This window comes from Erythrolamprus reginae, chromosome 1 (assembly GCF_031021105.1).
Source record: "Erythrolamprus reginae isolate rEryReg1 chromosome 1, rEryReg1.hap1, whole genome shotgun sequence".
Classification (NCBI taxonomy): Eukaryota; Metazoa; Chordata; class Lepidosauria; order Squamata; family Dipsadidae; genus Erythrolamprus; species Erythrolamprus reginae.
In genome coordinates this window covers 412083038-412109112 of record NC_091950.1, presented here as the reverse complement: position 1 = coordinate 412109112, position 26075 = coordinate 412083038, and the positions used below count along the sequence as shown (strand labels likewise).

General features: G+C 42.6%; 2 protein-coding genes across 4 annotated transcripts; one reads left to right on the top strand and one right to left on the bottom strand.

Moving 5' to 3' along the window:
• Nucleotides 1–4049: 4049 nt before the first annotated feature.
• Nucleotides 4050–13557, top strand: TMEM97 (transmembrane protein 97). Its single transcript, XM_070735251.1, has 3 exons — nt 4050–4244; nt 8484–8628; nt 13287–13557. The coding sequence occupies exons 1-3, from the start codon at nt 4065–4067 to the stop codon at nt 13535–13537; spliced, it is 576 nt and encodes a 191-aa protein (XP_070591352.1). The 5' UTR covers nt 4050–4064; the 3' UTR covers nt 13538–13557.
• Nucleotides 13558–15782: 2225 nt separating this feature from the next.
• On the bottom strand, nt 15783–25464 carry IFT20 (intraflagellar transport 20). 3 transcript variants are annotated; one of them, XM_070735252.1, is made up of 5 exons: nt 25355–25464; nt 23427–23597; nt 20413–20498; nt 17374–17477; nt 15783–16389 (listed from the first exon to the last, which is right to left on the bottom strand). In XM_070735252.1, exons 2-5 carry the CDS (start codon nt 23551–23553, stop codon nt 16308–16310), a joined length of 399 nt encoding a protein of 132 aa, XP_070591353.1. In that variant the 5' UTR covers nt 23554–23597; nt 25355–25464; the 3' UTR covers nt 15783–16307. The 3 variants fall into 3 exon arrangements, with proteins under 3 accessions (XP_070591353.1, XP_070591356.1, XP_070591355.1); XM_070735255.1 differs by having other exon boundaries at nt 23427–23622; nt 25355–25462; XM_070735254.1 differs by lacking the exon at nt 25355–25464 and adding an exon at nt 25205–25313.
• Nucleotides 25465–26075: the final 611 nt, after the last annotated feature.

Genomic DNA, 26075 nt, shown 5'->3' with positions numbered 1-26075 from the left:
CCCAGGCTGTTTAAAAAGGTGACAGCCTGGCGGCAGCGTTTTTTTTTGCGGGTTTTTTTTTTGGTTGCACAGATTAATTGACTTTACATTGTTTCCTATGGGAAACAATGTTTCGTCTTACGAACCTTTCGTCTTACGAACCTCCTCCTTGCACCAATTAGGTTCGTAAGACAAGGTATGACTGTATTTTAAATATCTAAAAGCAATACAAAGTGTTCAAATCTCTTCACATTTGACAACTGGTTCCTTTCCATAAAATGGCATCTCTGACCTTTTGATAAAATGTTACTTGTTTAACAAAATTACTTCATATAAAAGAAACATCTCTTAGTGTTTCTCTACTCTACTGAGATATCTGCAAACTCTTTTAAAAACCAAAAAAGAGGTTTGATTATGAACGTGTTTTAGATTGCAGATGGAATGAGTTTATTTAAAGAAAGCAACAATATTCTGAAATAATGCAATTTCAAAAGTTTAACAGAAGCACAAAAACCTTTTCTATAAACTTCCTGATGTGCCTGCTTAATTTTGCATTGATTTTATGTTTTCACATAGACTGAATTTTGCCATCTTCATACTTCTCCAGTACCATTGCCCACAGCTCCTTCTGCATTTATTTATTTTTATTTATTCATTCATTTGTCCAATACACAAATACATAGGAAGAAAGATAGACATGTGATAATATAAATGAGGGTGAGAGTGAACTTAGAGGAGAGGATATATGAAAGGAAGAGAATATATAAGATAGGTGGAAGAAAGGAAAGACAATTGGACAGGGGACGAAAGGCACACCAGTGCACTTATGTACGCCCCTTACTGGCCTCTTAGGAACCTGGAGAGGTCAATCGTGGAGAGTCTAAGGGAGAAATGTTGGGGGTTAGGGGTTGACACAATTGAGTCCGGTAATGAGTTCCACGCTTCAATAACTCGATTGTTGAAATCATATTTTTTACAGTCAAGTTTGGAGCGGTTCGTATTGAGTTTGAATCTGTTGCGTGCTCTTGTGTTATTGCGGTTGAAGCTGAAGTAGTCATTGACCGGTAGGACGTTGCAGCATATCATCTTGTGGGCAATACTCAAATCATGTTTTTGGCGCTGTAGTTCTAGGCTTTCTAGGCCCAGGATTATTAGTCTATGCATGCTATGTTCCACGTCATTTGGACTCCAAAATCCAAAATGTTTGTAGCCTTTTCCAAAGTATCTAGAAAACAGCAACACTGTATCGAGATCCAGTTAAGTCTCTTCCACCAGGAAGATTCATTCAGCTGTTGGCTAACTTGATCTCCATCATCTAAATCCAATGTTTCTCAATCTTGGAATGTTTAAGAGACGTGGACTTCAACTCCTCGAATTTTACTTCTTTTCCCACCTTCTAGAATCCACTAAAAATAATAACAATAACAATAATAATAATAATTATAATTATTATTATTATTATTATTATTATTATTATTTATTGGATTTGTATGCCGCCCCTCTCCGCAGACTTGGGGCGGCTAACAACAATAATAAACACAACATGTACAATCCAATAATAAAAACAACTAAAAACCCCTATTATAAAACCAAACATACACACAAACATACCATGCATAACTTGTAATGGCCTAGGGGGAAAAGCTATCTCAACTCCCCCATGCCTGGCGGTATAAATGAGTCTTGAGTAGTTTACGAAAGACAGGGAGGGTGGGGGCAGTTCTAATCTCCGGGGGGAGTTGGTTCCAGAGGGCCGGGGCCGCCACAGAGAAGGCTCTTCCCCTGGGGCCCGCCAAACGACATTGTTTAATCGACGGGACCCGGAGAAGGCCAAGTCTGTGGGACCTTATCGGTCGCTGGGATTCATGCGGTAGCAGGCGGTTCCAGAGGTAATCTGGTCCATTGCTATGTAGGGCTTTAAAAGTCATGACCAACACTTTGAATTGTGACCGGAGACTGATCGGCAGTCAATGCAAGCCACGGAGTGTTGAAGAAACGTGGGCGAATCTTGGAAGCCCCACGATGGCTCTCGCGGCTGCATTCTGCACTATCTGAAGTTTCCAAACACTTTTCAAAGGTAGCCCCATGTAGAGAGCGTTGCAGTAATCGAACCTCGAGGTGATGAGCCCATAAGTGACTGTGAGCAATGACTCCCTGTCCAAATAGGGCCGCAACTGGTGCACCAGGCGAACCTGGGCAAACGTCCTCCTCGCCACAGCCGAAAGATGATGTTCCAATGTCAGCTGTGGATCAAGGAGGACGTCCAGCAAGTCAACTTCTGACTTCCCAAGCTTCAAAATCATTTTTAATCTGCAAAGGGGAGGAGGCATCACAACTTCGCCAGCTTGAAGGCTGTGGACTTCAGGGATGGAAGGACCTCCAAGTATGATTGGTTGGGTATGTAGACATGCTTGCCCGAAATTTAACCATGCCTTGCTTAATGAAAAATATGGTACCCTGAATAACCTGCACAAGTTGCATAGATCGTGGCGTTCAATCTTGGCAACTTTTAAGATTTGTGCACTTCAATTTCTAGAAGTCATAGCATAGCTGGCTTGGGGAGTCTGGGAGTTGAAGTCCACAAATCTTAAAAGTTGCTAAGATTGGACACCCTGAACTACTTGTGCAGGTTATTCAAGGTAGTTTTCATTAAGCAAGGCATGGTTAAACTTCGGGTTAACAAAATCACAAATGAGGCGATAGGCCGTCTGGGAAAACAAAGGGAAATCATCAAAGTCATTAAACAGTGAAAGTTAGAATATTTTGGACATGAGATGCGACACCCATTACTATTACTATTAGTCTTCTCATCATTCCTATCACCCATTTCCTCCAACTTATGACTGTAACTTGTTGCTTGTATCCTTACGATTTATATTAATATTGATTGTTTCCTGGTTGCTTATTTGTACCCTATGACAATCATTGTGTTGTACCTTATGATTCTTGACAAATGTATTTTTTCTTTTGTGTACACTGACAGCATATGCACCCAAGACAAATTCCTTGTGGGTCCAATCACACTTGGCCACAATGAAGAATTCTATTCTACTCTATTCCTCTAGTTATTCTATTCTACTATTCTCTATTCTATTATTCTTTTCTATTATTCTATTCTATTCTACTCTATTCTATTATTCTACTCTTCTATTCTATTATTCTATTCTACTCTACTCTTCCTTTCTATTATTCTACTCTACTCTTCTATTATTCTATTCTATTCTACTCTTCTATTATTGTATTCTATTCTACTCTACACTACTCTATTCTTCTACTCTACTCTTCCTATTCTACTGTACTCCTCTATTATTCTATTCTACTCTACTCTATTCTTCTTTTCTACTCTACTCTCTTATTCTATTCTACTCTATTATTCTATTCTATTCTACTCTTTTTCTATTATTCTACACTACTCTATTCTTCTATTCTACTCTATTCCTTTCTACTATTCTACTGTACTCTTCTATTGTTCTATTCTACTCTACACTACTCTATTTTTCTATTCTACTCTATTCCTTTCTATTATTCTACTGTACACTTCTATTGTTCTACTCTACACTATATTCTTCTATTCTACTCTACTATTCTACTCTATTCTTCTATTCTTCTATTCTACTCTATTTTTCAACTCTACTCTTCTATTATTCTATTCTATTCTTCTATTCTGCTCCACTCTATTCTAAAAGCTCTGCTATTTTCCTAGCTGCTTCTTGGCAACTCTGGTTAATTTAAGAGCGACTACTCGATCTTTCGTGCCCGTACAGGCCTCACCAGCCACCTGCAGACCCATCGGGTACAGCCCCACCACCCATTAGATGTCCAGGTCCTCTTCGAACACGAGGGACGGACATCAAGAGAGACTTACGAGGCTTCTCCCCCGCCCCATCCCGGGCAGCCGCCCCATCCAATCTGGGCCGATCTCCAAAAGCCCAACCCGAAGGAAGGCGGGAGATGGTCCCGATGGGTCCGCCAGGCGCCCGAAAGGAGGCCGCGGAGAGATCTTGCCCCGCCGCCGAAAGGACAACCTGGCCAAGTTGGGCGTCGACATCGGGGCGGGAAGCCACGCCTCCTGCCCGGGAGAGCCAATGGGGGCAGAGCGGAGCCATCGTTCGTTCCCGGCGCTTGCCAGCTCGGCCGATACCGACGGGGCGATGGCTGCGGCGCGCGTCCTCGAGTGGATCTTCGTCCTCTACTTCCTCACGCACATCCCGATCACTCTCTTCTTCGATCTGCAGCCCTTGCTGCCCGGAGTTTACCCGCCCGCCGTAAGTAAAGAGGAGCCGCCGAGCTCTGGGGCGCTGCTGCTACCCAAAGCGCCGGGGATCCGCTTCGCTTAAGAGAGCTGGGATCGGGTTTCCCGGATCTGGTGGGGGAATCTTGTTCCGCTATTCCTGCCCGAAGAGGCTGAAGAACCGGGATCCTTTGGGGTGGGAAGGGGGCAAACTGTATGGATGCTCTGGCTCTGGATGAGCGCGTCTGAGATAGATAGATAGATAGATAGATAGATAGATAGATAGATAGATAGATAGATAGATAGATAGATAGATAGATAGATAGATAGATAGATAGATAGAGATAGATAGATAGATAGATAGATAGATAGATTAGATAGATTAGATAGAGGTAGGTAGGTAGATAGATAGATAGATAGATAGATAGATAGATAGATAGATAGGGAAGATAGAGATAGATAGATTAGATAGGTAGGTAGGTAGGTAGGTAGATAGACGGAAAGACAGACTAGATAGATAGACAGACAGACAGACATAGAATTCTTTATTGACCAAGTGTGATTGGACACACAAGGCATTTGTCTTTGGTGCAGATGCTCTCAGTGTATTTAAAAGAAAAGATACATTTGTCAAGAATCATAAGGTACAACACTTAATGATTGTCACAGGGGTCAAATCAGCAATGAGGAAACTATTAATAAAAATCTAAAGGATACAAGCAACAAGTTACAGGCATACAGTAATAAGTGGGAGGAAATGGGTGATAGGAATGATGGGGAAAAACATAGTAGTAATAGAAGTGCAGATTTAATGAATAGTTTGACAGTGGTGAGGAAATTATTTGTTTAGTAGAATGATGGTGTTCGGGGGAAAACTGTTCTTGTGTCTAGTTGTCTTGGTGTGCAGTGCTCTGTAGCAACATTTTGAGGGTAGGAGTTGAAACAGTTTATGTCCAGGATGCGAGGGGTCAGTGTGGCTTGTACTGGATTACCAAGAGTCTTTGGGGAAGATGGGGGCTATTCTGAGAGAGCGCTTTCGACACTCTGGGATTAGGAAACGTGTTGTGCGAAAGGTCAGAATTTGCAACCAAGCCTGTTGGGCAAAAAGATGGACTTCATTCCAGCAATTTTGCAATAGGTTTGTGTGACCTCCCAAAAAGCCCTGAATCAAAATGTATGTAAACCTCTTCCCTATGTTTTATCTGTGTTTATTGTTTGAAGAGGTTTGCAAAATGTTTAAATTCTTGGTTTTATTGTATACTGCCCAGAGTCACTTTGATTGGAGGGCAGGATATAAATTTGACCCTAAGTAAAGATCATAAATTCCGGTATCTACAAAGATAAAAATCTACATTTCATCCATTCTTGGAACCTTATCTGCTAAAGCCTCTCGTCCCTGAACTCTGCTTTTAGAAACTTAGAACTAAGGAGAAATTTCCTGACAGTTAGAACAATTAATCTGCGGAACAGCTTGCCTCCAGAACTTGTGAATGCTCCAACACTGGAAGTTTTTAAGATGATGTTGGATAACCATCTATTTTATTTATTTATTTATTTATTTATTTATTTATTCATTTATTCATTCATTCATTCATTCATTCATTCATTCATTCATTCATTTATTAGATTTGTATGCCGCCCCTCTCGGTAGACTCGGGGCGGCTCACAACACAATAAAACAGTTCATAACAAATCTAATAATTTAAAATTTAAAATATTTTAAAAACCCCATTATTAAGCAGACATACCTACAAACACCATACATAAATTGTATAGGCCCGGGGGAGATATTTCAATTCCCCCATGCCTAACGACAAAGGTGGGTTTTGAGGAGTTTGTGAAAGGCAAGGAGGGTGGGGGCAGTTCTAATCTCTGGGGGGAGTTGGTTCCAGAGAGTCGGGGCCGCCACAGAGAAGGCTCTTCCCCTGGGGGCCGCCAAATGACATTGTTTAGTTGATGGGACCTGGAGAAGGCCCACTCTGTGGGACCTAATCGGTCGCTGGGATTCGTGTGGCAGAAGATGGTCTCGGAGATATTCTGTCTGAAGTAGAGTAGGGTTTCCTGCCTAAGCAGGGGATTGGACTAGAAGACCTCCAAGAGCCCTTCCAACTCTGTTGTTATTATTATTAAAGTAACTTTGCATCTTCTTGAATCCAAATTGAAAGAAGCTGGATTTGATCCTTACATTAGCTAGCAAAGATGGATGGATGGATGAATGGACAGATAGATGGAATGAAGACAGAGAGATAGATAAAGTGATACCTCGTCTTACGAACTTAATTGGTTCCGGGACAAGGTTTGTAGGGTGAAAAGTTTGTAAGACGAAACAATGTTTCCCATAGGAATCAATGGAAAAGCGATTAATGCGTGCAAGCCCAAAACTCACCCCTTTTGCCAGCCAAAGTGCCCGTTTTTGCGCTGCTGGGATTTCCCTGAGGCTCCCCTCACTGGGAAACCCCACCTCCGGACTTCCGTTGCTGGTGAAGCGCCCATTTTTGCGCTGCTGGGATTCCCCTGCAGCATCTTAAAAACACGGAGTTGGGGCATCCCTGTGGCGGCGGCTTGGGTTTGTAAGGTGAAAATAGTTTGAAAGAAGAGGCAAAAAAATCTTAAACCCCGGATTTGTATCTCAAAAAGTTTATATGACGAGGGGTTTGTAAGACGAGGTATCACTGTATTTTTAAAACATCAGTAGAGCAACAGGTCCATTAAAGTGTAGTCACAGCCTCTACATTTTGAAGATAAAGTTAAAGGAAATTGGGAAGGGGAGAGATGTGGTCCAAGAAGGAGGCTGTGCAACAGGAAGCAATGACATGTGACTTGTTCTCCCAACATATAGTGGTACCTCTACCTAAGAACGCCCTACTACTACTGCTACTTCTGCTACCACTACTACGAGGGTCACCCAGAAAGTAATTCACCACATTTTTTTCTTCAACAATTATTTATTGAACACAATGAAATTTACACACAAGAAAGAAGGATGTTTCTTCTACACTCCCTATTTTTCCACGTAATCTCCGTCCTGTTCTGTGGGCTTCCTCCAGCGAGACACAAGGGTGTGTGTTCTGCCGGGCTCTCTGGTAGGATCCTCCCGAAAATTCAAGGGTACAAATTTCAGACACACACACACGTTTGAACATTCAAAACAATGTTCTTTATCCCAAAATTCAAAATAAACTAAGCACTCTTTTTGTATTGCAAAGAGCACTCATTAAACAACCGGGTAGTGTATACAATTTCCCTTAAGCAGTCATTAAGTACTTAGCTAGCAGCTGTGAAGAAACTTCACACCCCTTCTTCTTCCAACGAAGTGAGACACACACACACACACACACACACACACACACACGTTGCTCTGCTTTGGTTTCAAAGGTGTGAAAAATCAACGAAGTCCAGAAAACAGCAACACACGATTCCTGAAGAACTGCGATCAGATATTCTTCCACAACGGCCAAACCCACACGCTGCTATTTATAGCAGCAGCCCTAATTACTGGAGCCCCACCCAAACACAGGTGGCTGCTCTTATCTCCTGTAATATGTCCTTACTTGGTCTCTTCTATGCATAAGTCTTCGGAGAGGGGCGGCATACAAATCTAATAAATAATAATAATAATAAAATAATAATAATTCTGCGCTTGCATGGGTCCAAGACATCTTCGTCCGAATCAATGGAAGATAATGGAGATTGACTGCCTGGGCTGTGTGCCAAGCCCCCCTCTGCCGAGTCACTCCCACCTTCTTCTTCGTCCGAGGAAACTAAACTCTGAACTGACTCTGTCGGCAATAACACAGGCCTATGACATGTTGAAGTTTCCCCTGCATCCACCTCCACATTCCTTGGGACAGGAGCTGGGCCAGAGCCAACCACAACAGGCGTGTATGCCCTGTCGGTACCACTCCTTGTTCTAATGGCCTCACCCTGTGTGCCCAGTGACTCACTGTACTTCTGTCAACTGCAGATTCTCCCTAAACTGTACACAAACGTTTGTGAATATTCCCAACAGTTTCTTTCTCCACAGTGAGAAATTCAATGACGACACGCCGCTTGTAACGTACATCACTTACCAACACCATTTCAAAACACTGCTGCAACTACGCTATCTGGCTGAAGAAATGTAAAATTTACACATGCACTCCTGACAATTCAATTCATGTATATCTAAAGTTTCGCCTTCGTACCATTACTGTAGGCTGGGGGGAAAATGTGGTGCATTACTTTCTGGGCAATCCTCATACTTACTTACTGACCATCTTCTCTGTTCCTAAAGCTGTCCGATGTGTTGACGTGGTACACAACTACATTCAAGGATCCATTGATGTCAAATCCAGAACCTTGGTTCCGGTCTTTCCTTTACTTCGAAGCTTTTCTACAATTGCTTTTCTTTCCTGTTGCTGCCTATGCATTCTGGAAAGGTAAGCGTGCCCGTTTGTGAGAATCAGGGGAGCATGGCATTGGGTGGGCACGGAACAGAACCATGATCAATTGTCCTTGGAGAGAAGAAGGCAAGTACAGTGGTACCTCTACTTAATTCCAGAACTTAATTCATTCCGTGACCAGGTTCTTAAGTAGAAAAGTCTGTAAGAAGAAGCAATTTTTTCCATAGGAATCAATGTAAAAGCAAATAATGTGTGCAATTGGGGAAACCACAGGAAGAGTGGAGGCCCTGTTTCCTCCCAGGAGATTGGTATAGGCTCCACAGAGGCTTCTCCCCACCTTTTCTGTCCTTGTTTCCCCCCAGGAGATTCCTGGAGAGGCCCCACGGAGGCTTCTCCCTGCCTTTTCTGTCCTTGTTTCCTCCCAGGAAATTCCTGGAGAGGCCCCATGAAGGCTTCTCCCTGCCTTTTCTGTCCTTGTTTCCTCCCAGGAAATTCCTGGAGAGGCCCCACAGAGGCTCCTCCTTGCCTTTTCTGTCCTTGTTTCCTCCTAGGAGATTCCTGGAGAGGCCCCTTGAAGGCTTCTCTCCACTTTTTCCAGCCCTGTTTCCTCCCAGGAGATTCCTAGAGAGGCCCCACAGAGGCTTCTCCCTGCCTTTTCCGGCCCTGTTTCCTCCCAGGAGATTCCTGGAGAGACCCCACGGAGGCTTCTTCCTGCCTTTTCCGGTTACAGTTTCGGAGGCTCGGGTTTGTAAGTGGAAAATGGTTCTTGAGAAGAGGCAAAAAAATCTTGAACAACTGGTTCTTATCTAGAAAAGTTCATAAGTAGAGGCATTCTTAGGTAGAGGTACCACTGTATTTCCTAAGGGGAGTTTGAAGGTCAAGAAGCATTCATCAGACCCATCGGACTCTGAAACCCTCATGCTGAACTGGGAAAACTGTTGGCAGCAGTGAAGGGCCACAAAATTTTTACTACCACACTGTGGCTGTGGGATATTTTGTGGGTGTGGCTTGCCAGCTATGTTACCTGGTGGGAGTGGCTTGTTGATAATGTGATGGGGGGTGGCTTATAGGTCATGTGACTGGCTTAAAGGTAGCCAATTTGACATCACTCACGTCAAGGGTTTGGGTTAGGATGCCTGGCCTCTCCTCTCCCCAAAGAGATACAATTTCCCTTACTATTACTGAACATCCCAAACATACTAGCACTGGACCAGATTATCTCAGGGACCGCCTTCTGCTGCACGAATCCCAACGACCAGTTAGGTCCCACAGAGTGGGCCTTATCCGGGTCCCGTCAACTAAACAATGTCGTTTGGCGGGGTCCAGGGGAAGAGCCTTCTCTGTGGTGGCCCCGGCCCTCTGGAACCAACTCCCCCTGGAGATTAGAATTGCCCCCACCCACCTCGCCTTTCGTAAGCTACTTAAAACCCACCTCTGTCGTCAGGCATGGGAGAACTGAGATATTATTTCCCCCTAGGCTTTTACAAGTTATGCATGGTATGTTTGTATGTATGTTTGGTTTTATAAACAAGGGGTTTTTAGTTGTTTTAGTATTGGATTGTTACATGCTGTTTTTTATTACTGTTATTAGCCGTCTTGAGTCTACGGAGAGGGGCGGCATACAAATCCAATAAATAAATAAATAAATACATACATACATACATACATACATACATACATACATACATACATACATACATACTGTTTAATTCTGTGTATATATGCCATCTGTGTACATACGTGTTACACATAGGCACAAAAAAATATACATTATCTACTATATAAAGTGTCTGTAAACACACACAAACACACACACACACAGAGAGAGCTCTTCTAAAATTATACACATTCAACCTCATTTACTGCAATAGAAAAAACATACCCAGAGCCCAGAAGGGGGGGAAAAGAAAAAAAAATCAATTTTTTTTCTACTGGTTCTGCGTACCTGACCGTACCCCTAGGAGCCCATCACTGGTTGGTAGTCTAGACAGGCTTATCTTTCTATTCTGAAATAGTGAAAGAAGCCCCTTTTGTGGCACAATTTGCAGTGGCCTTTGACTTCGAACCATTTGTGTAGTGACTGTTGAAGCTTACAATGGCGTTTCAAAAAGTGGCATGATCAGTCTTTGCATCGATGACCACTGCAGCTTCCCTGTGGTCACATAATCATAATTCAGGTGCTTGGCAACTGGCCTATACTGTATTTTTCAGACTATAAGATGCACTGGTGTATAAGACGCGCCAAGATTTCAAAGAGGTATGTAAGAAAAAAAGGTTTTTGTCTTCCTCGACCTCAGGAGCAGTCTGCAAGCTTCCCAAACCCCCTGCGAGACTGATTTTTTGCAAAAATTGACCCATTTTTCACTTGTTTTATGCAAAAATGTGTTGGGTAAAGGGTTTGGAAAGCCTGCAGAGAGCTCTTAGGGGCTGAGGGAAGGCAAAAATGCCCAATTTTTCGCAAACAAATGGCTCATTTTTCACAAAAAATGGCTCATTTTTCACAAAAAAATGGCTCATTTTTCACCCAATTTTTGGCAAAAACGGAGGTATTTTGCCTTCCCTCAGCCTTCAGGAGCTATCTGCAGGCCTCCCGAACCCTTTGCCCATCCCATTTTTCCACAAAATGGGCCCATTTGGGCTTCGGGAGGCCCAAAATGGCTGTATTCAATGTATAAGACACAGTGACTTTTCCACCTTCATTTAAGAGGGAAAAGGTGTGTCTTAAACTCCAAAAAATACAGTAGTTACAACTGTTACAGCATCCTGGAGTCATGCGATTGCCATTTTCACCTTCCCATTGGTGTCCAACAAGTAAAGTCAATAGGGAAATTTGAATTCACTTAACAACCATGAAATTTAATTAACTGCGGTAATTTGATTAATGACTGTGACAAAAAAACATAAAATTTTATTTATTTATTTATCTGTCTATCTATCTATCTTCTATCTATCTATCATCCATCTATCTTCTATATATCTATCTATCATCCATCTATCTATCTATCTATCTATCTATCTATCTATCTATCTATCATCCATCTATCTCTCTATCTATCTATCATCTATCTATGTATCATCTATCTATCTATCTATCTATCTATCTATCTATCTACCATCCATCTATCTTCTATCTATCTATCATCCATCCATCCATCTATCTATCTATCTATCTATCTATCTATCTATCTATCTTCTGTCTATCTATCCATCCATCCATCTATCTATCTATCTATCTATCTATCTATCTATCTATCTTCTGTCTATCTATCCATCCATCCATCCATCCATCTATCTATTTATCAATCAGATTTCTATGTCGCCTTTCTCCTGGGACTCAGGGCATCTCACAATAAACAAATACTAACATAAAAAAATCTAATATTGAAATATACTAAAAATCTCATTACTAAAAACACAGAGAAATCTAGCTTAAATAATATTCTAAAAGCCCCCTACATATTTAAAAACAAGCATCCACATTCATTTTATTATTCTTCACTCATAGACCGGGGTAGGTATTTAAAAATTCCCAGTGATCCCTGGCCTGTCGACAGAAATGCGTTTTCAAGGCCTTGAGAAATCTCCGGGGGGAGCTGATTCTAGATGGCCGGGGCCGCCACAGAGAAGGCTCTTCCTTCTAGGCCCCAACAGACAGCATTGCCTAGCTGATAGGACATGAACAAGGCTGACTCTATAGGACCTAACTGGCCACTGGGATACATCAGGCAGAAGACGGTCCTGTAGGTAATCTGGTCCGATGCCATGTAGGGTTTTATAGGACATAACCAACACTTTGAATTGCGTTCAGATTACATTGAATTGACCTGACTCAGTTAACAATCACCTTTTTAGCTGTTGTGGTTAGCTCTGGCCCAGCTCCTGCCCCAAGGACTGTGGATGTGGGGGAGACATCCACATGCTGCAGGCCTGTTTTGCCCCCGGTGGAATCTGCTGATGAAGGCTCCTCCGACCAAGAAGACATGAGTGGCAGGGAGGAGGAGAGTGTGGCAGACAGCTCAGAAGGAGATCAATTATCTAGCTCCTCCTTGGATTCAGAACAAGAGTTAATGATACAGCCACGCATGCGGAGAGCGATGCATAGGCAACAACAATTGAGAGATTATTTAATGAGGCCACCTGTGGTTGGGTGGGGCTGGGGTAATTAGTGAGGCTGCTATAAATAGCAGCCTGTGGGTTTGGCCTTTGTGGAGGATTATCTGATCCTTGTGTTTCGTGACTGCTTTAGTGACTTTGATCTTTTGTGTGCTGATTTTTCCCTGCTTTGAAACTAAACCAGAGCAAAGTGTGTTTCACTTTGTGAAAGAAGGACTGTGAATTGCCTCACAGCTGCAAGCTAAGTATCACAGAACTGATAAGGGACTTGTACAAATTACCAGTTTGTTTGAAGACGAGGGCTCTTTGCTATAGCAAAAGAGGGCTTAAGTTAAGTGAATTTTCCTTATAAAGAACATTGTTTTGAATTTGTGTGTGTCTGAAATTTGTACCTGTGAATTTTTGGGAGGAGTCTACCAGAGAGCCCGACAGAACATTAGCAAGGGAACATCTCGGCCCAATCGTGGTTATAAGTCGAGCACTAGCCGTATTTACATCTGCATGCAAATTAGAAAATATACACGAGCTTTGACTTAAAGGCTGCAATTATTAATTTTTTCAAAACCTGGTTTTCCATCCAGGGAACTGCAAGTGGATCCGGACTCCTGTGATTATCTACGGGACGCACGTAACTACAACGGTGGTTGCTTGCCTGGCCCACGTCCTCTTTGCTGATTTCTCCAATGCTAAATTCCCGAGTCCACAGACGCTGCAGGAGCGCTTGACCCTCTCTGCTATCTACGCTCCTTACTTAGCCATTTCCTTTGGGATGTTGCTTTTTGTACTGTTCAGCTCCAATTATAAACCAGTTGAAAAGAAGAAGAAGAAATAAAACCTTTGGCCTTTCTCTTTTGGGAAGGGAGACGTGCCAATTATTTATTTTTATTTATTTATTCGGGTTTTTAAATGCCGCCCTTCTCCTTAGACTCAGGGCGGCTTACAATAGCATTTTTTAACAGAGCCAGCCTATTGTCCCCACAATCCAGGTCCTCATTATACTCACCTTGGAAGGATGGAAGGCTGAGTCAACCTTGAGCCGGTGATGAGATTTGAACTGCTGACCTGCAGATATTGCAGTCAGCTTTAGTGGCCTGCAGTACTGCACTCTACCTGCTGGGGTACCGAGCGCAGCCATCAGGGCGGTTCGCAGAGACAGAAAAGACCCAGCGGTGCATTGTCTTTTTTTCTTTTCTCTTCTTTCTTTCTTTTTCTTTCTTTCCTTTCTTTCTTCCTTTCTTCCTTTTTTCTTTTTCTTTCTTCCTCTCTCCCACTTTGTCTCTTCCTCTTTCCTTTTTTTCTTTTTCCTCCTTTCTTCCTTCTGTCTTTCCTCCTTTCTTCTTTTGTTTTTTCTTTCCTCCTTCCTTCCTTCCTTTTTTAATGAAATGTTTTGTTTTCGTTTTTAACTTCATTACTATTTTTACTTCATTTCATTTTTATTCATTGAGTTATATTTGATTGGATGACAGACTTTAAAAAAAATAAAAAATCCCAAGCATATTTAAACCCAAATCACCGAAGACTAACCCCATTATCTCTGCTGGGAGTCTGTTCCAAGTTTTGACTATCTTTCTGTGACGTCACAATTTCCAACACTACTTTTGAACTTCCCTCCTGGCAAGTATTCTGGTCCGATGCCATATAAGGCTTTGTAGGTCATAACCAACACTTTAAATTGCATCCAGAAACCAATCGGCAGCCAATGCAGTCCGCGGAGTGTTGGAGAGACATGGGAATATCTGAGAAGGTCCATGCGGCTATGTTCTGCACAATTTGCAGTTTCTGAACACTCTTCAAAGGTAGCCCCATGAAGAGAGCATTGCAGTAGTCGAACCTTGAGGTGATAAGGGCATTAGTGACTGTGAGTAGAGACTCCCTGTCCAAATAGGGCTGCAATTGGTGCACAAAGCGAACCTGGGCAAATGCCCCCCTTGCCACGGCTGAAAGATGATGTTCCAAAGTGAGCTGTGGGTCGAGAAGAATGCCCAACTTGCGGACCCATTCTGAAGGGGTCAAGAGTTCTCCCCCCACAAAGGGTAATGGACAGACGGATGGAAGTATCTTTGGGAGGCAAAACCCACAGCCGCTCCAACTTGTTGGGCTTGAGTTTGATCCTGTTAGCACCAATCCAGACACTGGCACATCACTTCCACTGCTTCACTGAGTGGACATGGGGTGGAGATGTAAAGCTGAGTATCATCAGCATACTGATAGTAACTCACCCCATGCCCTTGAATGACCTCACCCAGCAGTTTCATATAGATATTAAACAGCAGCGGGGAGAAGACCGACCCCTGAGGAACCCCACAAGATAGGGACCTAGAAGTCAACCTCTGACCCCCTGCTAACACCGACTGCGGCTGACCAGAAAGGTAGGCGATGAACCACCTCGCACGATGCCTTGCACTCCCAGCCCTGCCAGCTGGTGAAGAAGGATACCACGGTCGATGGTATCAATAGCTGCTGAGAGGTCAAGAAGCACCAGGACAGAGGATAAACCCCTATCCCGGGCCCGCCAGAGATCATGCATCAGTGCGACCAAAGCAGTTTCCATGCTGTAGCTGGGCCTGAATCCTGATTGTTGAGGGCCCAGATATACCTGGCGACATAGATGAATTTTCAAAAGTTTGCGAAAGGCAAGGAGGGTGGGGGCAGTCCTAATCTCCGGGGGGAGCTGATTCCAGAGGGCCGGGGCTGCCACAGAGAAGGCTCTTCCCTTATGTCCCGCCAGACGGCATTGTTTTGTCGACGGGACCCAGAGAAGGCCAACTGTGTGGGACCTAATTGGTCGCTGGGATTTGTGCGGCAGATAGTTTCATTGAGCACTATACTTTGTGGTTGGTCAGCCAGTAACGAATCCATCTGGTGATGTTACTGTCTAATCTATATTTTTCAACTTTATCTAATAGTAGGTTATGGTCTACTTTATCAAATGCCTTCTTCTTTCAACTCCCCTTCCTGTTCCTTCTCCTCTTTCACTGTCCATGTGTGATCTGTGAATGACACCTCTATCTTCTCTCTACTGAACATCACGGTGATGTAAGTGCAGTGAAAAGCACAGCATTTCAAAAGAGAGTTAATTGGTCCTTGAAAGCATTTTATTTTAATAAAAAATGGGGAACATGCACAAAACCAGTCAGAAATAAAGTTTAGGAATCAAAACTCTCATTATAAACAACTGCTAAAACAAACTTAAATAAAAAAGTTGCTCCATCCTTCTCATCCCTTGGAACAGAGGTCTTCCAGCTTGGCAACGTTAAAGTCTTTTGGACTTCAACTCCCAGAATTCTCCAGCCAGCATTGTTGGCTGGAGAATTCTGGGAGTTGAAGTCCATATGTCTTAAAGTTGTCAAGTCTGAAGACCCTGCTTTGGAAGCACATCCAATTGCAAATATCTTCCCAGGGAACCTGCCAACCATGGTTTTCGTTACCCGCAACCACGAGGCAGGCTGCTTGGGGACAATGAAAACTCTCCTGAATGGAGAGGAGATCTTGCAAGGTGTGTCCTCTGTCGATGCCTTCACAGCCTATCAAAGTGGCCTCTTCTGGAACAACAGGAATGGGTCAAGTTCCCTTGGTTCTGTTGGTTGCCATCCATTCTTGGTCTACTTCTGGAAGATAAACTGGTCGATGAATTCATTCTGGTCCGCTTCTATTTTGCACAGTGTTTGATACTCCACTCGGTACCTGGGGAAGAAAGAAAAGCAAAGAATGGTCTGGATGGGCTGAAGACCGCTTGAAGGATGAACAATTGGGGGAGTTTTTTTTCAGCTGGGAAAAAGAGCCATGACAAGAACAAGAGCTGATGGCTTCCATGTTTGCATTAGGGCAGTAATGGCAAACCATTCTTGGCTCGGGTACATAATACATTCATTCATTCACTCACTCACTCACTCACTCACTCATTCACTCACTAATTCATTCATTCATTCATTCATTTATTATTTGATTTGATTTGATTTGTATGCCGCCCCTCTCCGTAGACTCGGGGCGGCTAGCAACAGTAATAAACAGCATGTAACAAATCTAATGTTTAAAATAATTAAAAAACCCTTATTCAAACCAAACATACACACAAACATACCATGCATAAATTGTATGGGCCTAGGGGGGGAAAAGGGTAGTTCAGTTCCCCCAAGCCTGACGACAGAGGTGGGTTTTGAGGAGCTTACAAAAGGCAAGGAGAGTGGGGGCAATTCTGATCTCCGGGGGGAGCTGGTTCCAGAGGGTCGGGGCCGCCACAGAGAAGGCTTTTCCCCTGGGTCCCGCCAGACGACATTGTTTAGTTGACGGGACCCGAAGAAGACCGACTCTGTGGGACCTACCCGCTCGCTGGGATTCGTGCGGCAGAAGGCGGACCCGGATGTATTCTAGTCCGATGCCATGAAGGGCTTTATAGGTCATAACCCACATTGGCCCCCATACATCCACACTCCCCCATGTTGCTTCGTTTCTGAACTTCCCGTTGGGCCATTGGACTATTTTTTATCATCTCCAAGGTTCAGGAGGATTTCTTGAAGCCTGGGCAGAGTGAAAACAGCCAAAAAGAAGGCCGAATTAAGGATCAGATACTTTAAGGACAGGAGACCTACTGGGGGCTTGTGTTTCCATGGCCAGGAAACCTAACATGTGCCCAGAATGTATTTGGAAATCCCTTTGTTCAATTCTAACCTTTCCAACTGCGTCGTCTTCTCGGCGATTAATGCCTGGAGCTGTTGCTGTTGGGCCTCTCTTTGCTTTGCTATGGACTTCAGTAAGTTACGGGCCCCGATTGCCTGCAAAAGAAGAAGCCTTTATTTTATTTTTTTTTAAGTACCTTTGTTTTCTTGCAATTCTTCTAAATGGAGCAAAAATGGTTAAGAGCTGCTCCACCTCTAAATAAATCTGTTGATCATCCATTGGTAAGCATCAATGTATAGTATAGGCTTCCTTTAAATGAGCTGAGCAGAAAGAATGGATAATAATAATAATAATAATAATAATAATTAATAATTTATTAGATTTGTATGCCGCCCCTCTCCAAAGACTCATATTGGCACATATAAGTCCAATAAATAAATAAAATGATAGTATCTCTCTAGGCCAGTGGTTCTCAACCAGGGGATTGGGACCCCTTTGGGGGTCGAAGGACCATTTCACAGGGGTCACCTAAGGCCATGGAAAAAGACAAATTTCCCATGGTGTTAGGAACTAAAGCTTCTATTCTGGCGGCTTGCAACATATTCTTACAATCTGACCAATCAGGCGTTTACAGTGGGGCTGTCCCTCTGACCTTCCTGCCAATCAGCTCAAAGCTCTGTTGGGAGAATTGGCGCTAGGCTTATGGTTGGTGGTCACCACAACATGAGGAACTATATTAAGGGGTCACAGCATGAGAAAGGTTGAGAATCACTGCTCCAGGCCATTTTGCTTCTCAATCTTAGCAAATTTAACATGTGTAGACTTCAATTCCCAGAATTTCCCAGGCAGCATAGGAAATAAAATAAGGAAAACTTCTTACTAAGCGGTTTGATGACTCCCTTTTAGGTGGTGGACCAGGGGTGAAGTACTTTCGGCTCAGCCTGGTCTGAGTGTACTGGTAGAGGCAGCCGCCGGTGTTTCGTAGAACCAGTAGCGGTGACAGCTTGAGGCTCATCCCATCTGCCCAGATGTCGCCATTTTCTTATTTTTAACCCCCTGCGCATGCGCAAAGGCTTCTTTGCATGCACAGGGGGTGAAAAAGTGTGCATGGCGGTGGCAGGTGCAAAGCACATGCATGAAACATAAAGCACATATGCTTTCAAACCGGTAGGGAATGTAAATAATTTGACCAATGTGGTGAACACTATTTTAGCATCTATTTGAGTGGAAGTTACAGTACATGACCAGCAGGAGGCAGTGTGCTGCCTGTTTTTATCCTGATTGGGTCAAACGCACCAGGTCACATTTGTGAACGGATAGTAAAGTAAGTGAATGCCATACTTGTCCTCCAGCACACTGTGGTATAACATTAGATACAATTCTCTTAACAATCACCTTGCAACCATTGTAAATATATGTGCCTGGATTTTGATCCTATAACACAGAAACATAGAAGACTGACGGCAGAAAAAGACCTCATGGTCCATCTAGTCTGCCCTTATACTATTTCCTGTATTTTATCTTACAATGGATATATGTTTATCCCAGGCATGTTTAAATTCAGTTACTGTGGATTTACCAACCACGTCTGCTGGAAGTTTGTTCCAAGGATCTACTACTCTATCAGTAAAATAATATTTTCTCATGTTGCTTTTGATCTTTCCCCCAACTAACTTCAGATTGTGTCCCCTTGTGTTCACTTTCCTATTAAAAATACTTCCCTCCTGGACCTTATTTAACCCTTATTTAACCCTTTAACATATTTAAATGTTTCGATCATGTCCCCCCTTTTCCTTCTGTCCTCCAGACTATACAGATTAAATTCATTAAGTCTTTCCTGATACGTTTTATGCTTAAGACCTTCCACCATTCTTGTAGCCCGTGGAGATGTTGTGAAAGAACCCCAATTACACCTACCAACTGATGGGGACCAAGCTTTCTGAGACAACCCAAGAAAGAGATCTTGGGGTTTTGGTGGACAGCTCAATGAAGTGCGCAGCAGCAGTAAAAAAAAGCAAATTCCATGCTTGGCAAGATTAGGAAAGTAATCGAAAATAAGTCAGTAAGAGTGGTATTGCCTTTGTACAAATCGATGGTGAGACCACACTTGGAGTACTGTGTACAGTTCTGGCCACCGCATCTCAAAAAGGATATAATGGAACTGCAAAAGGTGCAAAAAAGGGCAACAAGAATTATCAAGGAAATGGAGCCCCTCCCTTATGAAACCAGGTTGCAACGCCTTGGTCTCTTCAGCCTTGAAAGACGGCGTTGAAGGGGAGACTTGATCGGAGTGTATAAAATCATGCATGGGATAGAAAAGGTGGATAGAGAAAAATTCTTTTCTCTATCACACAATACTAGGACGAGGGGGCCCTCCCTAAAGCTCATAGGTAAGAAAGTGAGGACAAATAAATGGGAATATTTCTTCACCCAGAGGGTCATTGGTTTTTGGAATTCCCTTCCAGAAGAGGTCATGACAGCTGTCAGGCTTAATAGCTTCAAGGCAGGATTAGACAGATTCATGGATGCCAAGTGTATCGGTGGTTATTGAAAGGGATATCCCTGTGCCGCCTCTATGTTGGTTGAGGCAGGCAGGATTCCCTTGGGTACCATTTGTTGGGGGTCAAGGGAAAGGGAGGGTCTTGCCTTCTCTTTCTGCTCAAGATCCCCATGGACAATTGGTGGGCCACTGTGTGACACAGAATGCTGGACTCGATGGGCTTTGGCTTGATTCAGCATGGCTCTGCTTATGTTCTTATGTTACAATTACAAGTGTGAGGACTGGTGGTAAGCAGGCAAGGGTTCCTCATCTCTTGTGCTACAGGTACACTTCTGGAGACCAGTGTACTGGCGTGAGATTCGGCTACTGTAGATGAGCCGGAAGCAAGATCTTGTGCGAGGATGCTTGCTCGTGCGATATGTCACCAATTTTCGGCGTTTTCTTTGCTTCCGCGCATGTGCCAAAACATTAACCCCCTCCTTCTATTCAAAGGCAGAAACACTGTCTTTTGGGGAGAGGGGGACAAGAATGGGGGGGGGGATGTCCTTCACATTAGAGGTGGGAAATATTCCTTTATAATCTTCCTTTACCTTAATCTTCTCATTTTCCGTGGCTTTTGCTAGCTGATCTACAAGTTCAATCAGGTTTCCCACTATTTTTTTAAATTCTGCAATTTCTGTTAAAAAAAATAAAGGAAGAAAGCAGCGAAAGAAAAAGTTTATATCCAACATTATCAGACGAAAGGCCATAGAGTTAATATGGAAATTTATATTATAATTGTTAAGAGTGCTCAGTCGTATAATCCCTCATTTGGAACCATTAATTATTAAAACTACAATAGTTAAATTGTTTCAACTTCTATCCTTAAAACGACGCTATAGGGCACTGCATACCAGACCAATTAGACACAAGGACAGTTTTCCCCCCGAATGCCATCACTCTGCTGAATAATTCCCACAACACTGTCAAATAATTTACTAACACTGTATTACTGTTATTCTGCTATTCTTAGTATCTATCTTTTCCCTTATTACTATAACCCTATTGCTATCCCCTTATTACTATAACCCTATTCTGCTATTCTTAGTATCTATCTTTTCCCTTATTACTATAACCCTATTGCTATCCCCTTATTACTATAACCCTATTCTGCTATTATTAGTATCTATCTTTTCCCTTATTACTCTTGCTATTCCCTTATTACTATAACCCTATTCTGCTATTATTAGTATTTATCTTTTCCCTTATTACTATAACCCTACTGCTATTCCCTTATTACTATAATCCTATTTTGCTATTATTAGTATTTATCTTTTCCCTTATTACTATAACCCTATTGCCTGTATCTTCCAATTTACATTGTTTATATTTGTTTCTTAGTACGATATGATAGCTTATTAGAACCTTGACTATCACTAAGGGTAGCTTTTTATTCTTGATGCAAGTATTTTATTCTCCTATGTACACTGACAGCATATACACCCAAGACAAATTCCTTGTGTGTCCAATCGCACTTGGCCAATAAAGAATTCTTATTAAACCGCCTTTAACATAGAACATAAAAACATAGAAGTCTGACGGCAGAAAAAGACCTCATGGTCCATCTAGTCTTCCCTTATACTATTTTCTGTATTTTATCTTAGGATGGATATATGTTTATCCCAGGCATGTTTAAATTCAGTTACTGTGGATTTACCAACCACGTCTGCTGGAAGTTTGTTCCAAGGATCTACTACTCTTTCAGTAAAATAATATTTTCTCATGTTGCTTTTGATCTTTCCCCCCAACTAACTTCAGATTGTGTCCCCTTGTTCTTGTGTTCACTTTCCTATTAAAAACACTTTCCTCCTGAACCTTATTTAACCCTTTAACATATTTAAATGTTTCGATCATGTCCCCCCTTTTCCTTCTGTCCTCCAGACTATACAGATTGAGTTCATGAAGTCTTTCCTGATACGTTTTATGCTTAAGACCTTCCACCATTCTTGTAGCCCGTCTTTGGACCCATTCAATTTTGTCAATATCTTTTTGTAGGTGAGGTCTCCAGAACTGAACACAGTTTTCCAAATGTGGTCTCACCAGCGCTCTATATAAGGGGATCACAATCTCCCTCTTCCTGCTTCTTATACCTCTAGCTATGCAGCCAAGCATCCTACTTGCTTTCCCTACTGCCTGACTGCACTGTTCACCCATTTTGAGACTGCCAGAAATCACTACCCCTAAATCCTTCTCTTCTGAAGTTTTTGCTAACACAGAACTGCCAATACAATTCTCAGATTGAGGATTCCTTTTCCCCAAGTGCATTATTTTACATTTGGAAACATTAAACTGCAGTTTCCATTGCTTTGACCATTTATCTAGTAAAGCTAAACAATTGCTCATCCAATCAAACAAGTACTTTTAGAATGACATCAATCTCCACCAATGCCCACAAAACTCGAATCTATTCCCCTGTACATAGGCCTACACAAGCACAAAAATAGACGTCACAAAGAGGAAACCCACCCTAAGAGGAAACCCTTTAACTTGATTTTGGAGAGCAAGATTTAGGTAACTCTCATTTTTAGGACCCACCAGCCACAACTATTTGAACCCCTGCCTATGAGGGGGGGAGGGAAATAGGGAGATCTCTGGTAGGCAGGCTACTAGGAAGCAAGAGCTGAAAGACAAAAAAGGCCTGATGGACGTTGATGAGGCCATATTTGGCCACAGTTCCAAAACTCAGCCAGCCATGACATTCTCAGGTCGCAGAAGCCTTGGTCTCCATCCTGGTCTAAATAGAAACATAGAAACATAGAAGACTGACGGCAGAAAAAGACCTCATGGTCCATCTAGTCTGCCCTTATACTATTTCCTGTATTTCATCTTACTATGGATATATGTTTATCCCCGGCATGTTTAAATTCAGCTACTGTGGATTTACCAACCAGGTCTGCTGGAAGTTTGTTCCAAGGATCTACTACTCTTTCAGTGAAATAATATTTTCTCACGTTGCTTTTGATCTTTCCCCCAACTATCTTCAGATTGTGTCCCCTTGTTCTTGTGTTCACTTTCCTACTAAAAACACTTCCCTCCTGAACCTTATTTAACCCTTTAACATATTTAAATGTTTCGATCATGTCCCCCCTTTTCCTTCTGTCCTCCAGACTATACAGATTGAGTTCATGAAGTCTTTCCTGATACGTTTTATGCTTAAGACCTTCCACCATTCTTGTAGCACGTCTTTGCACCCGTTCAATTTTGTCAATATCTTTTTGTAGGTGAGGTCTCCAGAACTGAACACAGTATTCCAAATGTGGTCTCACCAGCGCTCTATATAAGGGGATCACAATCTCCCTCTTCCTGCTTGTTATACCTCTAGCTATGCAGCCAAGCATCCTACTTGCTTTTCCTACTGCCCGACCACACTGCTCACCCATTTGTGCAGAAATGAGTCATTTCTGCATAAAAGCTGGGTCAGCCAGAAATAATACTAAAACATAGAGCCAGATAGGCATCTCCCAGATAGGCTAAGCTACAAGTCACTCCGCAAACCATCCCTCGCTAACCACATCAGTGTGAACCAGGCCTCCAACCCCATCCGGACTCCACTTTGAAGACTTACTCTCCACGAACAGTCTGCATTCCTCTTTCAGCTCTGTGGTTTGCTGGGCCACCTCTGGATCCAAAACCCTCAGTTTGTTCAGCTCGTCAAAATGGAGGCCTGCCTCTCCTAAGATGTCTTTTGCCATGATAAGCTCTTTTCAAGTAGCTGGAGGAACATAAAGGCCTGGTTCTAGATAGGAGGAAAGAGCAGACCTCTGAAAATCAAGATGGGAAGGGACATTTGGGACTTCTTCCATATTTTGTAAAAAAAAAAAACCTACATAAGAAGACATTCCTGGGGATAAAGAAACAGGCAATGCCTCTAATTCCCTTTTAATCCCATTTTTAAAATTACTGTTCCTGACATTTATTATACCAGTAAAAGAAAAACATTTAGGACAGGAGACAGAAGGCACTCTGGTGTACTTATGCACGCCCCTTACTGACCTCTTAGCAATTGGGAGAGGTCAACAGTGGATAGTCTAAGGGTAAAGTTTTGGGGGTTAGGTGATGATACTACAGAGTCTGGTAATGAGTTCCATGCATCAACTATTTGGTTACTAAAGTTGTATTTCCTCCAGTCGAGTTTAGAGCGGTTTACATAGAAACATAGAAGACTGACGGCATAAAAAGACCTCTAGTCTTATACTATTTCCTGTATTTTATCTTAGGATGGATATATGTTTATCCCAACCTAAATTTTCTCCCACCTTAACCTCTGAAACCCGATTCCCATTACTTTAAGTTTGTGTTGTGTGCCTGTATATTGTTGTGGTTGAAGCTGAAGTAGTCATTGACAGGAAGGACGTTATAACAGATGATTTTATGGGCTCTGCTTAGGTCATGTTTAAGGCAACATAGTTGTAAGCTTTCTAAATCTAGGATTGTAAGTCTAATTATGTAGGGTATTCTGTTGCGAGTGTAGGAGTGGAGGGCTCTTCTATCCCTAGTAAAGTATCTCTGGACATTTTCTAGAGTGTTTATGTCCGAAATGCAGTGTGGGTTGCAGACAATTGAGCTGTATTCAAGGATTGGTCTGGCGAAAGTTTTATATCATCTTGTTAATAGTGTGAGATTACCGGAGCAGAAGCTATGTAGATGATTATTCACAATTACTTTTCTTTTGCAACCTTTTTTGTTCTGGATTTCCTCAATCAGCCTGGCCACAAGCTTATTCCAGAATAAATATGTTCTTTCTCACTGAATATTATACTCAGGTGAGTACAATTCACGTTTTATCGATTCTTCAATTCAATTTTATACCACCTGTTTTCAACACAAGTGTAAAATAATTTTATATAGATTTAGTAATGTTCTATCGCTTTTTTTATTAAAGTTTTGGTTCTCATTATTAATTTTATTTATTCCTAATGACATAAATGTTTCATTTATTTGCATTGCACTTTTTTCTTAATTTTTTTTGTCCTCTTTTTCATTGTAAAAAAATTGGTCACTTTACAAAAATGGGGTTCCCTTCATCCCATCACAGAGATGGGAAAAATGGGGCTCTTGTTCAGGAAACACCAATGCTTACAGCTGCCCCCCCCATCTGGTGTCCTCCAGATGTGGGAGCCTTTCACTCCCAGAATTGCTAGCGCTAGGGGTAGGCAAAGTTGGCTCTTCTATGACTCGTGGACTTCAACTCCCAGAATTCTTGAACCAATCATGCTAGCTCAGGAATTCTGGGAGTTGAAGTCCACCAGTCATAGAAGAGCCAACTTTGCCTACCCTTACCCTAGCCAATTACAGTAACTGCAATTGTTTGTTTCCAGGAGCCACCCGACGACATTCTCTTACCACCGTTCCCTTTGCAGCTGACATTTAATGGATGCTACTGAATATGGAGGCTTCATCTAGGTCTAGGACGTACAAACAAACGGTTTCTTCCTCCTCCTCCTCCTCGTCTTCTTTCCTGCCCTACCGGCCCTTGAATCCCTCCCTACTTACCAGCAGGGTCTCTTAAAAGCTTCCCCGGTGTCCCAAGCTGGCCGCAGCCTTCAGCTGCCACGGCGACAGAAGAAAACAACAGCCGCCGCCGCCTTTGCCCCGCCCACGTGGCTCATTCCATTCGCTCGTTAGAGGGGAAGAAGAGCGCCGGCTTCGCTCGGCATTCTGGGAAGCGTAGTTCGGCGGGAAGGACCCAAAGCTGAGGAAGCGGAGGGGGGCCTCAAGGAAGCGAGATCTATGACCACGAGGGTCGTATGCTGAACTCATTTGCTTGCTTGCTTGTTTATTCATTCAATTTCTACAGCTCCTATCTCAGCCAAGTGACTCTGGGTGGCTAGCAGTTATGGTAACAGTAACAGTGTATTTTGTATGTACAGTATACTGCTCAAAAATAAATAAATAAAGGGAACACTCAAATAACACATCCTAGATCTGAATGAATGAAATATTCTCATTGATTACTTTGTTATGTACACACTTGAATGTGTATAACAACATGTGAAATTGATTTTCAATCAGTGTTGCTTCCTAAGAGGACAGTTTGATTATAACTTGACTGTAAAAAATATGACTTTAACAATCGAGTTGTCCAAGCGTGGAACTCATTACCAGACTCAATAGTGTCAACCCCAACATTTCTCCCTTAGACTATCCACAATTGACCTCTCCAGGTTCCTAAGAGGTCAGTAAGGGGCGTACGTAAGTGCACTAGCGTGCCTTT